The sequence below is a fragment of the Rana temporaria genome, chromosome 6 (genome assembly GCF_905171775.1).
Source record: "Rana temporaria chromosome 6, aRanTem1.1, whole genome shotgun sequence".
In the NCBI taxonomy this organism is placed as follows: domain Eukaryota; kingdom Metazoa; phylum Chordata; class Amphibia; order Anura; family Ranidae; genus Rana; species Rana temporaria.
In genome coordinates, this window is record NC_053494.1 from 211,645,298 (window position 1) to 211,658,677 (window position 13,380).

Consider the following 13,380-nt stretch of genomic DNA (forward strand, 5'->3'; position numbering starts at 1 on the left):
TTCTCTTTCCTGTCCAATTCCTTTCCCTTCTCTTTCCTGTCCAATTCCTTTCCCTTCTCTTTCCTGTCCAATTCCTTTCCCTTCTCTTTCCTGTCCAATTCCTTTCCCTTCTCTTTCCTGTCCAATTCCTTTCCCTTCTCTTTCCGGTCCAATTCCTTTCCCTTCGCTTTCCCGTCCAATTCCTTTCCCTTCTCTTTCCGGTCCAATTCCTTTCCCTTCTCTTTCCTGTCCAATTCCTTTCCCTTCTCTTTCCTGTCCAATTCCTTTCCCTTCTCTTTCCTGTCCAATTCCTTTCCCTTCGCTTTCCCGTCCAATTCCTTTCCCTTCTCTTTCCTGTCCAATTCCTTTCCCTTCTCTTTCCTGTCCAATTCCTTTCCCTTCTCTTTCCTGTCCAATTCCTTTCCCTTCTCTTTCCTGTCCAATTCCTTTCCCTTCGCTTTCCCGTCCAATTCCTTTCCCTTCTCTTTCCTGTCCAATTCCTTTCCCTTCTCTTTCCTGTCCAATTCCTTTCCCTTCTCTTTCCTGTCCAATTCCTTTCCCTTCTCTTTCCTGTCCAATTCCTTTCCCTTCGCTTTCCCGTCCAATTCCTTTCCCTTCTCTTTCCGGTCCAATTCCTTTCCTCATTTTGTGAAAAACTGAAAAGGTGAACCAACACCCTCCCCCGATTCCCCACTGTACTTACCTTCATGGGTGAGGAGCGGGTCAGTGCCCACACAGCAGGTGTAGTGGTCTGCAAATTTGAACTCCCTGCTCTACTTCCACTTCTTTCTGTAGGGCTTCCAGGACTGATCAGCGTGACTCCGATTGGTCAAAGTGGTCACGTGCCAGTGCTGACCAATCGGAATCGCTCTGATCAATCCCAGAAGCCCTAAGGAAAAAAGGGGTAGAAGAGCGGGGGGGGGGGGGGGCATCTCAAATCCCTGAGCTGCTACCCCTGCTGCGTGGGCACTGACAGCTGAAAAGGAGAACTAACCATAGGGAGGATTTAGCAGTTTGTAGCATTTACTACATTAGAATGTATTTCTTTTCTCTGTGTGAAGGAACGGGAAGCTCTTTCTTACCGTAATTCCGAGAGTTCATCTGTTTGAAGAGGGCGATGACTTCCACGTGGTATCCAATCTCCACTTCAAACCGAGAGCGGGAGACAAGCAGGCAATGGCCTTTTACAATGGCAGACGGCCTCTGCCAGTTGCTGCACATGGCGAGAATGGCGGTAATGACAGTTCCCCCGCTGGAGGACTTAGAAAGTGGCGGGATCTCCACATCTTCCATCCCCTCTAAGGGTTTTAAAGACACGTTCTGGAGTCGTTGGACCTCACTCACTGCAAATAAAAAAAGGAAACATGGTCAGCCCTGCCCCCAAAAAACGGCCTGGTCATGAAGGGGAAAAATCTTCCAGAGGTCTATTGGTTAACATTGACACCCGCAGTGGTTCACATGAATGGAGTGCGCTTGTGATGCGGTGCGGGAAGCAAAGGAATCGCTGCAAATCCCACACCCCATCAGTGTGAACCGGGGGGGGGTGAAGGAAGACAAAGCTTGTTAACCACTTAAGACCCGGACCTTTAGGCAGCTAAAGGACCTGGCCAGTTTTTGCGATTCGGCACTGTGTCGCTTTAACTGACAATTGCGCGGTCGTGCGACGTGGCTCCCAAACAAAATTGGCGTCCTTTTTTCCCCACAAATAGAGCTTTCTTTTGATGGTATTTGATCACCTCTGCGGTTTTTATTTTTTGCGCTATAAACAAAAATAGAGCGACAATTTTGAAAAAAATGCAATATTTTTTACTTTTTGCTATAATAAATACCCCCCAAAAAACTATAAAAAAAAAAAAAAAAATCGTCAGTTTAGGCCGATACGTGTTGTTCTACCTATTTTTGGTAAAAAAAAAAAAAAATCGCGATAAGCCTTTATTGATTGGTTTGCGCAAAATTTATAGCGTTTACAAAATAGGGGATAGTTGTATTGCATTTTTATAATTTTTTATTTTTTTACTACCAATGGCGGCAAACAGCGATTTTTTTCGTGACTGCGACATTATGGCGGACACAACACACAATTCTGACACATTTTTGGGACCATTGTCATTTTCACAGCAAAAAATGCATTAAAAATGCTCCAAAATAGGGGATAGTTTTATTGCATTTTTACTGATTACTGTGAAAATTACTGTGAAAATGACAATTACAGTTTGGGAGTTAACCACAAGGGGGCGCTGAAGGGGTTAAGTGTGACCTCATCTGTGTTTATAACTGTAGAAGGGTGTCGCTGTAGGTGTGACATCATTGATTGCGATTCCCTATATGAGGGAACACACGATCAATGACGGCGCCACAGTGAAGAATGGGGAAGCTGTGTTTACACACAGCTCTCCCCGTTCTTCAGCTCCGGGGACCGATCGCGGGACTCCAGCGGCGATCGGGTCCGCGGGTCCCGCGGTCACGGAGTTTCGGACCGGGACGTGGAAGCACGCAGTGGGCGGGCGCCCACGACCCACGGCTGGGCACCTAAAGAGGAAGTACCTGTACGTGCTTGTGCCCAGCCGTGCCATTCTGCCAACGTATATGTGCAGGAGGCGGTCCTTAAGTGGTTAAACAATCACGGTTTCTTTTACGCTTTCCCGTCATCCTCTTCTAATTTGAAGCACAGACCCCCCCCCGGGAACTGGAGGAAAAGACAATCGTCTGTTTGGGCATCCTTGACTTACTGAGGCCGGTGTAATCTTCCAGGCTGAAGTTCCACATCTTGGTGGCGGGATCTAGAAAACACACACAACATAAAAATCCAGTGTCAGCCATAAACATGCAGCCAGCAGGAAATCAATGGAGTGCATTCACCCAGTCCTATAAATCTCAATTTGTACATTTATAGATCTACGACTCAAACCAATTGCTGTACTATACGAGACGACACCGCTAATTCTCCAAGCCTAGAGTGATTAGGATGTGAAGCGACGCCGTCACAATGGGGGTTGATTTACTAAAACTGGAGAGTGTGAAATCTGGTGCAGCTCGGCATGGTAGCCAATCAGCTTCTGACTCCAGTTTTTCAATTAAAGCGTTTGTTAACTTAACCACTTAAGACCCAGACCTTTAGGCAGCTAAAGGACCCGGCCAGTTTTTGCGATTCAGCACTGCGTCGCTTTAACTGACAATTGCACGGTGGTGCGACGTGGCTCCCAAACAAAATTGACGTCCTTTTTTCCCAACAAATAAAGCTTTCTTTTGGTGGTATTTGATCGCCTGTGTGGTTTTTATTTTTTGCGCTATAAACAAAAAAGCGCGACAATTTTGAAAAAAATACAATATTTTTTACTTGTTGCTATAATAAATATCCCAATTTAAAAAAAAAAAAACACATTTTTTTTCCTCAGTTTAGGCCGATACGTATTCTTCTACATATTTTTGGTAAAAAAAAAAAAAAAAAACGCAATAAGCGACTGGTTTGCGCAAAAGTTATAGCGCCTACAAAATAGGGGACAGAATTATTATTTTTTATTATTTTATTTTTTTACTAGAAATGGCGGCGATCTGCGATTTTCATTGGGACTGCGACGTTATGGAGGACACATTTGACACATTTTTGGCACCATTCACATTTATACTGCGATCAGTGCTATAAATATGCACTAATTACAGTATAAATGTGACTGGCATTGAAGGGGTTAACACTAGGGGGTGAGGAAGGGGTTAAATGTATTCAATGCATTGTGTTCTAACTGTAGGTGGAGGGGGGGTGAGTGGGGGAGGGGTGACCGATCTGTGTCCCTATGTACAAGAGACAAAGATCGGTCTCCTCTCCAGAGACAGCACCGCTGTCTCTGTGTGAGCCGGCAATGAGAGATGATCTCATATGTTTACATATGAGATCATCTCTCATTGGCCGCACAGATAGCATCGCAAACGGCCACTCTGATTGGCCGTTCGCGGCGATCTGTAATTGGCTGTGTCCAAGGGACACAGCCAACACAGAGTTTCCCCGCTGCGCGCTCTGGAGCGCGCGCGGGGAACGCGCAAAGGGGCGGACGTCAATTGACATCCACTTGGATTTTGGGATCCGCGCTGTAGCCGTCATTTGACTATAGCGCGGATCCCAAGCGGTTAACCACTTAAGACCCGGACCTTTAGGCAGCCAAAAGGACACAGACCGTTTTTGCGATTCGGCACTGCGTCGCTTTAACTGACAATTGCGCGGTCGTGCAACGTGGCTCCCAAACAAAATTGGCGTCCTTTTTTCCCCACAAATAGAGCTTTCTTTTGGTGGTATTTGATCACCTCTGCGGTTTTTATTTTTTGCGCTATAAACAAAAATAGAGCGACAATTTTGAAAAAAATTCAATATTTTTTACTTTTTGCTATAATAAATATCCCCCAAAAACATATATAAAAAAAAAATTTCCTCAGTTTAGGCCGATACGTATTCTTCTACCTATTTTTGGTAAAAAAAATATCGCAATAGGCGTTTATCGATTGGTTTGCGCAAAATTTATAGCGTTTACAAAATAGGGGATAGGTTTTTTGCATTTTTATAAAAAAATATTTTTTTACTACTAATGGCGGCGATCAGCGATTTTTTTCGTGACTGCGACATTATGGCGGACACTTCGGACAATATTGACACATTTTTGGGACCATTGTCATTTTCACAGCAAAAAATGCATTTAAAAATGCATTGTTTACTGTGAAAATGACAATTGCAGTTCGGGAGTTAACCACAGGGGGCGCTGAAGGAGTTATGTTTCACCTAGTGTGTGTTTACAACTGTAGGGGGGGTGTGGCTGTAGGACTGACGTCATTGATCGAGTCTCCCTTATATAAGGGATCACTCGATCGATACGCCGCCACAGTGAAGCACGGGGAAGCCGTGTTTACATACAGCTCTCCCCGTTCTTCAGCTCCGGGGAGCGAATGCGACGGAGCGGCTATAAACAAATAGCCGCGCCGTCGTCCCGGATCGCTCCCCGAGGGAATCAGACCGCCGCATGTAGCGGGGGGGTCCCGATCGGACCCTCGACCCGCGGAAAGGCGGGGACGTACATGTACGCCCATATGCCTGTACGTGCCATTCTGTGGACGTACGTATACATGCGGCGGTCGGGAAGTGGTTAAGCGGTTAAAGGAACCTATTTAGAAAACAAACCTTTACAACCCCTTTAATGTGGAATGTATGTTCTTTAGTGGAAGAACATTCATTCTTATCAAACTGTAATAAACTTCTGCTTTAAATCCAAAATGTTACATAAAGATGTTTTTTTTTCTCTTTTTCTGGATCATTAGAACCAATCCCTGTCACCGTAATACCAACTCACCATAACTTTTGCTGGGGATCGTTTTAAACAAAGCAATGAGCTCCGCGTTGTAACCCACTTCAACCCGGAAACGATCTTCGGCATGTTTAACGCACCTTCCTTTCACGGCCGTCCCCGGTTTCTTAGCCTGAGCCGTATCCAAGACGCTGCCGCCCGCCTTCTCTCTGCCATCTGTAGCCGTCTTGTTCCCGGCGGCGGAAGCATATTTGGAGCTTTTGCTATAAAACTGAGAGACGTTACTTGTACTCTTTACAGGCTCCGAGACGTCTTTCCCGGCACCGGGAGGTGCGTCCGCAGACTTGTATGAGTTTGGTTTGGATGGCTCGTGGATTTGGTTTGGGGCTGCCGTAGCGCCAAAGTTCTGAGGCTGAAAATCCAGTCTAGGTGCGACCGGTAAAGATACGGGAGCATTTTGACAAGAAGACTGTGCCTCTGTCTTTGCAGGAGACGAGAAATTTTGGGCGGAGCCAATGGAAACCTGGGCAGGTACCCCCCTGTTAGCGCCACCTACTGAGTGCAAATTAAAACTTCCTGTTTTTGAAGGGTTCAACGTAACGCTGTTATTTTGTAACAGTTCTTTGGCAGTTGGGGGGACATTAAAGCCTTTCTGCTTGTTTTGCTGCACGCTCCCTCCAAACTGTTGCGGGATTGACGTCTGGACGTTGGAAGAGACGGGAGCGGTCTGGATAACTCCACTCTTCTGCGCCGCGAGTCTCTCGGCTCTCCTCGCCAACGCCTTCTGCCGGTTCTCCTCAATCTTCCTCCTCTGTTCCTCCGTCAGGCAGACTGACATCTTTCCAGGATGAGGTTCGAACTTCCCGAAAATGACCCGTCAGCATCTGGAAAACAAGGAAAGTTAGGGGGGCACGGGGCGGACAAGAGGCGTTACGCTCTATTAACCACTTAAAGCGGAAGTAAACTCAACGATTTAATAGTTTCCAAAGACAGTTACATTCCCGGCATGCCGGAAATGCTAACTGTCTCATTGGCTGTGCTCTCAACCAAACGGTCACACCATCCAATGGCTGGTGTCATAACTGATCACATGTGCAGCATCATGGCAGTTAAAGATTAAACAGAGGCCAAGATGGCGGCTTCCTTGGCTGAAAATGATAGGCGGGTTTACTTCCACTTTAAGACCCGGACCTTTAGGCAGCTAAAGGATCCGGCCAGTTTTTGAGATTCGGCACTGCGTCGCTTTAACTGACAATTGCGCGGTCGTGCGACGTGGCTCCCAAACAAAATTGACGTCCTTTATTTCCCACAAATAGGGCTTTCTTTTGGTGGTATTTGATCACCTCTGCGATTTTTATTTTTTGCGCTAAAAACAAAAATAGAGCGACAATTTAAAAAAAAAAACATTTTTTACATTTACATTTTGCTATAATAAATAAATAAATAAATAAATAAATAAATAAATAAATAATAAATATCCCCCAAAAATATCTAAAAAAAAAAAAAATTTCCTCAGTTTAGGCCGATACGTATTCTTCTACCTATTTTTGGTATAAAAAAAATCCGCAATAAGCGTTTATTGATTGGTTTGCGCAATGTTTTTATCGTTTACAAAAAAGGGGATCGTTTTATTGCATTTTTATTAATTTTTTTTTTTTTTTACTACTAATGGCGGCGATCAGCGATTTTTTTCGTGACTGCGACATTATGGTGGACACTTCGGACAATTTTGACACATTTTTGGGACCATTGTCATTTTAACAGCAAAAAATGCATTGTCTACTGTGAAAATGCCAATTGCAGTTTGGGAGTTAACCACAAGGGGGCGCTGAAGGGGTTATGTATGACCTCATCTGTGTTTCTAACTGTAGGGGGGTGTGGCTGTAGGTGTGACGTCATCGATTGTGATTCCCTATAAAAGGGAACACACGATCGATGACAGCGCCACAGTGAAGAACAGGGAAGCCGTGTTTACACACAGCTCTCCCCGTTCTTCAGCTCCGGGGACCGATCGTGGGACTCCAGCGGCGATCGGGTCCCGCAGCCACGGAGGACCGGATCGCGTGCCCGCGACCCCACGGCTGGGCTTAACGAGCCACGTACATGTACGTGCCCAGGCGTGCCATTCTGCCGACGTATATCGGCGTTAAGGGGTCCTTAAGTCAGGGGTTGACAAATTTTCTTGGAATCTAGGAGCCAGCTAAAAAAGTTAGGAGCCAGAAAACGCGCCCCGTCGCGACGAGCTTGCGCGCAGAAGCGAACACATACGTGAGCAGCGACCGCACATGTAAACGGTGTTCAAACCACACATGTAAGGTATCGCCGCGATTGGTAGAGCGAGAGCAATAATTCTAGCCCTAGACCTTCTCTGTAACTCAAAACATGCAACCTGTAGAGTTTTTTAAACGTCGCCTATGGAGATTTTAAAGGGTAAAAGTTTGACGCCATTCCACGAGCGGACGTAATTTTGAAGCGTGACATGTTGGGTATCAATTTACTCGGCGTAACATTTTCTTTCATAGTATTAAAAAAAATGGGGATAATTTTACTGTTGTCTTATTTTTTTATTTAAAAAAGTGTATTTTTTTCCCCAAAAAAGTGCGCTTGCAAGACCGCTGCGCAAATACGGCGTGACAGAAAGTATTGCAACGATCGCCATTTTATTCTCCAGGGTGTTAGGATAAAAAATATATATAATGTTTGGGGGTTCTAATTAGAGGGAAGAAGATGGCAGTGAAAATAGTGAAAAATTGCTGTTTAACTTGTAATGCTTAAAGCGGGAGTTCACCCATTTCTAAAAAAAATTTTTTTGTTCCCCTTAGCTTCCTGCTCGTTCGGTCTAGGGGAATCGGCTATTTGTTTTAAAATATGAGCTGTACTTACCCGTTTTCGAGCTGCATCTTCTTCCGGGTATGGTCTTCGGGAGCGGGCGTTCCTTCTTGATTGACATTCTTCCGAGAGGCTTCCGACGGTCGCATCCATCGCGTCACTCGTAGCCGAAAGAAGCCGAACGTCGGTGCGGCTCTATACTGCGCCTGCGCACCGACGTTCGGCTTCTTTCGGAAAATCGTGACGGGATGGATGCGACCGTCGGAAGCCTCTCGGAAACCTGTCAATCAAGAAGGAACGCCCATTCCCGAAGCCCATACCCGGAAGCGACGGAGAGGATGCGTCTCGTAAACGGGTAAGTACTGCACATATTTTAAAATAAATAGCCGATTCCCCTAGTAATAACGAGCAGGAATCTAAGGGGGAAAAGTGCCCTCTAAGGGTGAACCCCCGCTTTAACTTGTAATACCAACGGCCACCACCAGATGGCGCCAGCTTACACATCTGGTGGTAATAACTTGTAATACCAACGGCTCACCACCAGATGGTGCCAGCTCAAAAAAAAAAAAAAAAATTATTTTTATTTATTTTTTTGCCCCCCCTTCCAAGCCAAGTCGCCAGGACCCTATTTCTAGTCGCCATGGCGACCTGGCGCCCGGGATTTGTCGACCCCTGCCTTAAGTGGTTAATCTAAACATCGAACCGTTTTAGGATGCGGTGAAGAAATCAATTAGGCGGACGTTCCCCTCCGGGGACAGCTGTATACCTCATTTCCAAGAACTATGTTCACAGACAGTGCCGTATTTCATGTTTACCTCTGAAGAGGCGACGTAGCCGGCCTAAACCGCTCTGTCACGTCTCCGCCACTTACATTGATTAATAATAAACTGTGCAATCGGTAAATGAGGAAGTCGTTACAATACCAATCTATCTCAGCAGAGGCCGGGTGATCCCTACAAATTCACGGCTGGGTGAAATTTTTTTTTTTAAAGTGTTTGTAAAGATGTTTTTTTTTTTTAATTAACCACTTAAGGATCAGAAAGATTTGCCCCTTTAACCATTTAAGGACCGCCTCCTGCACATAAATCTCGGCAGAAGGGCACGGCTGGGCACAAGCACATGCCCGTACCTTGCCTTTAAGAGCCCAGCCGTGGGTCGCGTGCGACCCGGTCCGAAGCTCTGTGACCGTGCCCGCGGGACCCGATCGCCGCCGGTGTCCCGCGATCGGTCACAGGAGCTGAAGAACGGGGAGAGGTGAGTGTAAACACAGCTTCCCTGTTCTTCTCTGTGGCAGTGACACCGATCGTCTGATGCCTGTTACAGGGAACGACGATCAGTGACGTCACACCTACAGCCACGCCCCCCTACAGTAAGAATCACTCCCTTAGGGAACACTTACGCCCACTAGCGCCCCCTAGTGGTTAACCGCTTCACTGCCATTGTCATTTTCACAGTAAGGGTCCTTTCACACGTTCGTCCATTTTTTCATACGTCTGTTTACGGACTGCAATGTTTTCCAATGGGATAGCGTACATTAGCGGATGAGCATCCGCTAACGTCTGTTAACATCCGTCTCCGTTAAGCTCTGTTTTTTTAAACGGAAGAAAACCCTATTTTTCTTCCGTCAAAAAAACAGAACGCACGAAAAACGGATGTTAGCGGACGATCCGTTTAACATCCGATCCGCTAACATCCGTTTTTCATCAAAATATGTAATAAAAATAAAGTTCTACAAAAAAAAAAAACGGATGAAAAAACGGATCAACTGTTGATAAAAAACTGATCTAAAAAACGGTCCGCACGTGTGAAAGGACCCTTACAGCTTTATAGCACTTTTCACTGTGAAAATGACAATGGTCCCAAAAATGTGTCCGCCATAATGTCGCAGTCACGGAAAAAAAAAAAAACGCTGATCGCCGCCATTACTAGTAACAAAAAAAAAAGAATTATTAATAAAAATGCCATAAAACTATCCCCTATTTTGTAAACGCTATAACATTTGCGCAAACCAATCGATAAACGCTTATTGCGATTTTTTTTACCAAAAATAAGTAGAAGAATACGAATCGGCCTAAACTGAGAAAAAAATAATGTTTTTTATATATTTTTGGGGGATAATTATTATAGGAAAAAGTAAAAAGTATTGCATTTTTTTCAAAATTGTCGCTCTATTTTTGTTTATAGCGCAAAAAAATAAAAACGGCAGAGGTGATCAAATACCACCAAAAGAAAGCTCTATTTGTGGGAAAAAAAGGACGCCAATTTTGTTTGGGAGCCACGTCGCAAGACCGCGCAATTGTCAGTTACAGCGACGCAGTGCCGAATCGCAAAAAGGGGCCTGGTCCTTAACCTGCATAATGGTCCGGGTCTTAAGTGGTTAAGGACCAGGCCAATTTTTTGCCATACAGTACTGCGTCACCTTAACAACTCAAAAGGATTGTAAAGGTAATTTTTTTTCCCCTAAATAGCTTCCTTTACCTTAGTGCAGTCCTCCTTCACTTACCTCATCCTTCCATTTTGCTTTTAAATGTCCTTATTTCTTCTGAGAAATCCTCACTTCCTGTTCTCCTGTCTGTAACTCCACACCGTAATGCGAGGCTTTCTCCCTGGTGTGGAGTGTCGTACTCGCCCCTCCCTTGGACTACAGGATAGTCAGGACGCTCTCTACGTTGCAGATAGAGAAAGGAGCTGTGTGTTAGTGAGCGTCCTGACTCTCCTGTAGTCCAAGGGAGGGGGGCGAGCACGACACTCCACACCAGGGAGAAAGCATTGCATTACTGTGTGGAGTTACAGACAGAAGAACAGGAAGTGAGGATTTCTCAGAAGAAATAAGGACATTTAAAAGCAAAATGGAATTTTGCTACAAAATTACTTAGAACCCCCCAAACATTATATTATTATTTTTTTCTAACACCCTAGAGCAGGGGTCTCCAACGGGCGGCCCTCCAACTGTTGGGGGAACTACAAGTCCCATCATGCCTCTGCCTATGGGAGTCATGCTTGTAAATGTCAGCCTTACAATGCCTCATGGGAATTGTAGTTCTGCAACAGCTATTGGGCCTCCAGTTTGAGACCCCTGCCCTAGAATATAAAATGGCCGGTCGTTGCAATACTTTACGTTACACCGTATTTGCGCAGCGGTCTTACAAGCGCACTTTTTTTTGGGGGGGGGGGGAATACACTTTTTTTTTATTATTATTAAAAAATAAGACAACAGTAAAGTTAGTACCCAATTTTTTTCATATTGTGAAAGATGATATTACGCTGAGTAAATTGATACCCAACATGTCACGCTTCAAAATTGCGCCCGTTCGGCGACAAACTTTTACCCTTAAAAAAAAAAAAGAATTCTACAGGTTGCATGTTTTGATTTATAGAGGAGGTCTAGGGCTAGAATTATTGCTCTCGCTCCAACGTGTGTGGTTTGGACACCGTTTTCATATGCGGGCGCTGCTCACGTATGCGTTCGCCTCTGCATGCGAGCTCGGCGGGACGGGCGCGTTTAAAAATGTATTTATTTTTTCTTATTTATTTTATCTTTTATTTTTACACCGTTATTTAACCACTTGCCGACCGCCGCATGTATATGTACGTCCACAGAATGGCACGTACAGGCAGATGGGCGTATATATACGTCCCCGCCTTTCCGCGGGTCGGGGGTCCGATCGGGACCCCCCCGCTACATGCGGTGGTCGGATTCCCGCGGGGAGCGATCCGGGACGACGGCGCGGCTATTCGTTTATAGTCGCTCCGTCACGATCGCTCCCCGAACCTGAAGAACGGGGAGAGCTGTATGTAAACACGGCTTCCCCGTGCTTCACTGTGGCGGCGCATCGATCGTGTGTTCCCTTTTATAGGGAGACACAATCGATGACGTCAGACCTACAGCCACACCCCCCTACAGTTGTAAACACACACTAGGTGAACCCTAACTCCTACAGCGCCCCCTGTGGTTAACTCCCAAACTCCAACTGTCATTTCCACAATAAACAATGCAATTTAAATGCATTTTTTGCTGTGAAAATGACAATGGTCCCAAAAATGTGTCAAAATTGTCCGAAGTGTCCGCCATAATGTCGCAGTCACGAAAAAAATCGCTGATCGCCGCCATTAGTAGTAAAAAAAAAAAAAATTTATAAAACTATCCCCTATTTTGTAAACGCTATAAATTTTGCGCAAACCAATCGATAAACGCTTATTGCGATTTTTTTTTACCATAAATAGGTAGAAGAATACGTATCGGCCTAAACTGAGGAAAAAAAATGTTATATATGTTTTTTGGGGATATTTATTATAGAAAAAAGTAAACAATATTGCTTTTTTTTTCTAAATTATCACTCTATATTTGTTTATAGCGCAAAAAATAAAAACCGCAGAGGAGATCAAATACCACCAAAAGAAAGCTCTATTTGTGGGGGAAAAAGGACGCCAATTTTGTTTGGGAGCCACGTCGCACGACCGCGCAATTGTCTGTTAAAGCGACGCAGTGCCGAATTGTAAAAACGCCTTTGGGCATTTACCAGCATATTGGTCCGGGGCTTAAGTGGTTAAGGACCGAGTCTCTTTATGAGATTTGCTGTTTACATGTTAAAAACTTTTTTTTTTTGCTACAAAATTACTTAGAACCCCCCAAACATTATATTATTATTTATTTTTTTAACACCCTATAGAAGAATAAAATGGCGGTCGTTGCAATACTTTCCGTTACACCGTATTTGCGCAGCGGTCTTACAAGCTCACTTTTTTTTTTTTTTATTAAAAAATAAGACAACAGTAAAGTTAGCCCAATTTTTTTTCATATTGCGAAAGGTGATATTACGCCGAGTAAATTGATACCCAACATGTCACGCTTCAAAATTGCGCCCATTTGTGAAATGGCGACATACTTTTACCCTTAAAAAAAAAATAATTCTACAGGTTGCATGTTTTGATTTATAGAGGAGGTCTAGGGCTCTCGTGCCAATGTGTGTGGTTTGGACACCGTTTTCATATGCGGGCGCTGCTCGCGTATGCGTTCGCTTCTGCATGCGAGCTCGGCGGGATGGGCGCGTTTAAAAATGTATTTATTTTTTCTTATTTATTTTATCTTTTATTTTTACACCGTTATTTAAAAAAAAAAAAAAAATTGTGTCACTTTTATTTCTATTACAAGGAATGTATGAAATGACATTAGCATCAAGTTTTTTTTGGGGGGTGCACTGAATTTGGGGGCCCCTGTGTGGCCCTAGAAGGGGGAGGGGGGGTTGTAGCTCTTAGAAGAAGGTAGGGCAGACAAGAGACTTTTGCC

At 44.6% G+C, this 13,380-nt stretch overlaps 1 protein-coding gene across 2 annotated transcripts in view; it reads right to left on the reverse strand.

The window, feature by feature from the left end:
• SMARCAL1 (SWI/SNF related, matrix associated, actin dependent regulator of chromatin, subfamily a like 1) overlaps window positions 1-13,380 on the reverse strand; it is a 94,709-nt gene that overhangs the window by 80,881 nt on the left and 448 nt on the right. For both annotated transcript variants that reach the window (XM_040358215.1, XM_040358216.1), the window contains exons 2-4: window positions 5,310-6,148; window positions 2,709-2,759; window positions 1,062-1,322 (exon numbers count right to left, since the gene is read on the reverse strand). In XM_040358215.1, the coding sequence (XP_040214149.1) occupies window positions 1,062-1,322; window positions 2,709-2,759; window positions 5,310-6,102 (1,105 nt within the window). In that variant the 5' untranslated portion in view covers window positions 6,103-6,148. The remainder of the gene's footprint in view (window positions 1-1,061; window positions 1,323-2,708; window positions 2,760-5,309; window positions 6,149-13,380) is intronic.